Raw genomic sequence first — 1,481 nt, forward strand, 5'->3', positions numbered from 1 at the left:
GGGAAGCTCTGTCAACACAGAGTTCAGGGATGTGTAGGGAACGCATGGCCTCTCACAGGACTACGGCTTGAACCCTCAGCTTCTACAATTGTGTCATCCACGTGTCATGTATCTGCCCTTTTTTATACTGGGTCAGGAACTGGGCTATTAAATAACATCCTTCATGAATATGCAAATCACTAAGGTTAATACAGATAACTCTGTGCCCTGAGAGCATCACCCAACAACCACACCCCTCCTCGGGACCACACCCCACCAACAGCACAGCTCCTCACCATGGACAGGACCTACAGGCTCCTCTTCTTGGTGGCAGCAGCAAAAGTTAAGGGGCTCCCCAGTCCGAGGACTGACAGAGAAATCAGGCCAGTCATGTGAGACTTCACGCAATCCTGTCTCCTCTCCACCGGTGCCCACTCCCAGGAGCAGCTGGTGCAGTTTGGGCCTGAGGTGAAGCAGCCTGTGGCCTCAGTGAAGGTCTCCTGCAAGGCTTCTGGTTACGGCTTTACCACCTATGGTATGAATTGGGTGCTTGAGTGGATGGGATGGATGAGCACCAACACTGGGAACCCAATGTATGCCCAGGGCCAAACAGGATGGTTTGTCTTCTCCATGGACACCTCTGTCAGCACAGTGCATCTGCAGATCAGCAGCCTAAATGCTAAGGACAAGGCCGTGTATTACTGTACGAGAGACACCGTGTGGAAACCCACGTCCTGAGAGAGTCAGAAGCCCTGAGGGAAGAGGCAGCTGTGCTGAGCTGAGGCAGTGGTGCAGCAGTTTCTTTATCTTCCATATAATCTCATTTTGCATCAACTTCCACTGTTATATTAGCCATGAATGTGGGATAGACGGGTGCTCCTAAGAGATCCCTACCTTGCCCATTTTGATGGGTTTTCCAGAAGATGTGAGAAGCCACTTTGTTTGCAAAGCATCCCAGAGCCATGCTCTGCTCCACACATGAGTGCCCATTTCCTGGTCTTTGGTTAACTGTCAAGCGCTCTTCAGTGCACCTGGGCTAATTTCACATCAGGTAGAGGAATGAGTTCTAAAGGAAAGCTAAAGTTGTAATAGCAACTCCTGCTCAATAACCTTCAGCTTCATTGCTTTTGTGTGACTCATCAACTAATTACATTACATCAAGGTTCTCAATGGGAGTGTCTAATAAATATAAGGGACGTACAGAAGTTCCCTAATTAAAATAATACAATTGTGAGCACAGCCCCAGTATTCAACCATGTCTCCACCCTTCACACCCTTCACCACAAAGGAATTTTCACCTCTCCTGGAAGTTGGTTTCATTTTGAAATTAGTTATTTTTTTCGTTTTAATATCTCAAGATTATCATATGTAACTATTTTAGCAAAAAGTGAGTAATGGGAACTTGAACTAAACAACTGAAAACAAATTCACAACTAATTAAGCAAGATGATAGAATGTGATTGGCTCCAGGCTTTGATAATTCGGCAGTTTATGTACCCAGA

At 46.3% G+C, this 1,481-nt stretch overlaps 1 gene segment (V, D, J or C); it reads left to right on the top strand.

The window, feature by feature from the left end:
• The first annotated feature begins 276 nt into the window (after nucleotides 1–276).
• LOC105525083 lies at nucleotides 277–717 on the top strand. The segment is given in 2 exon segments: nucleotides 277–316; nucleotides 401–717. Coding segments are annotated over 2 exon segments (357 nt in total).
• Nucleotides 718–1,481: the final 764 nt, after the last annotated feature.

This window comes from Colobus angolensis, unplaced genomic scaffold, assembly GCF_000951035.1.
Source record: "Colobus angolensis palliatus isolate OR3802 unplaced genomic scaffold, Cang.pa_1.0 Scaffold519, whole genome shotgun sequence".
Taxonomy (NCBI): domain Eukaryota; kingdom Metazoa; phylum Chordata; class Mammalia; order Primates; family Cercopithecidae; genus Colobus; species Colobus angolensis.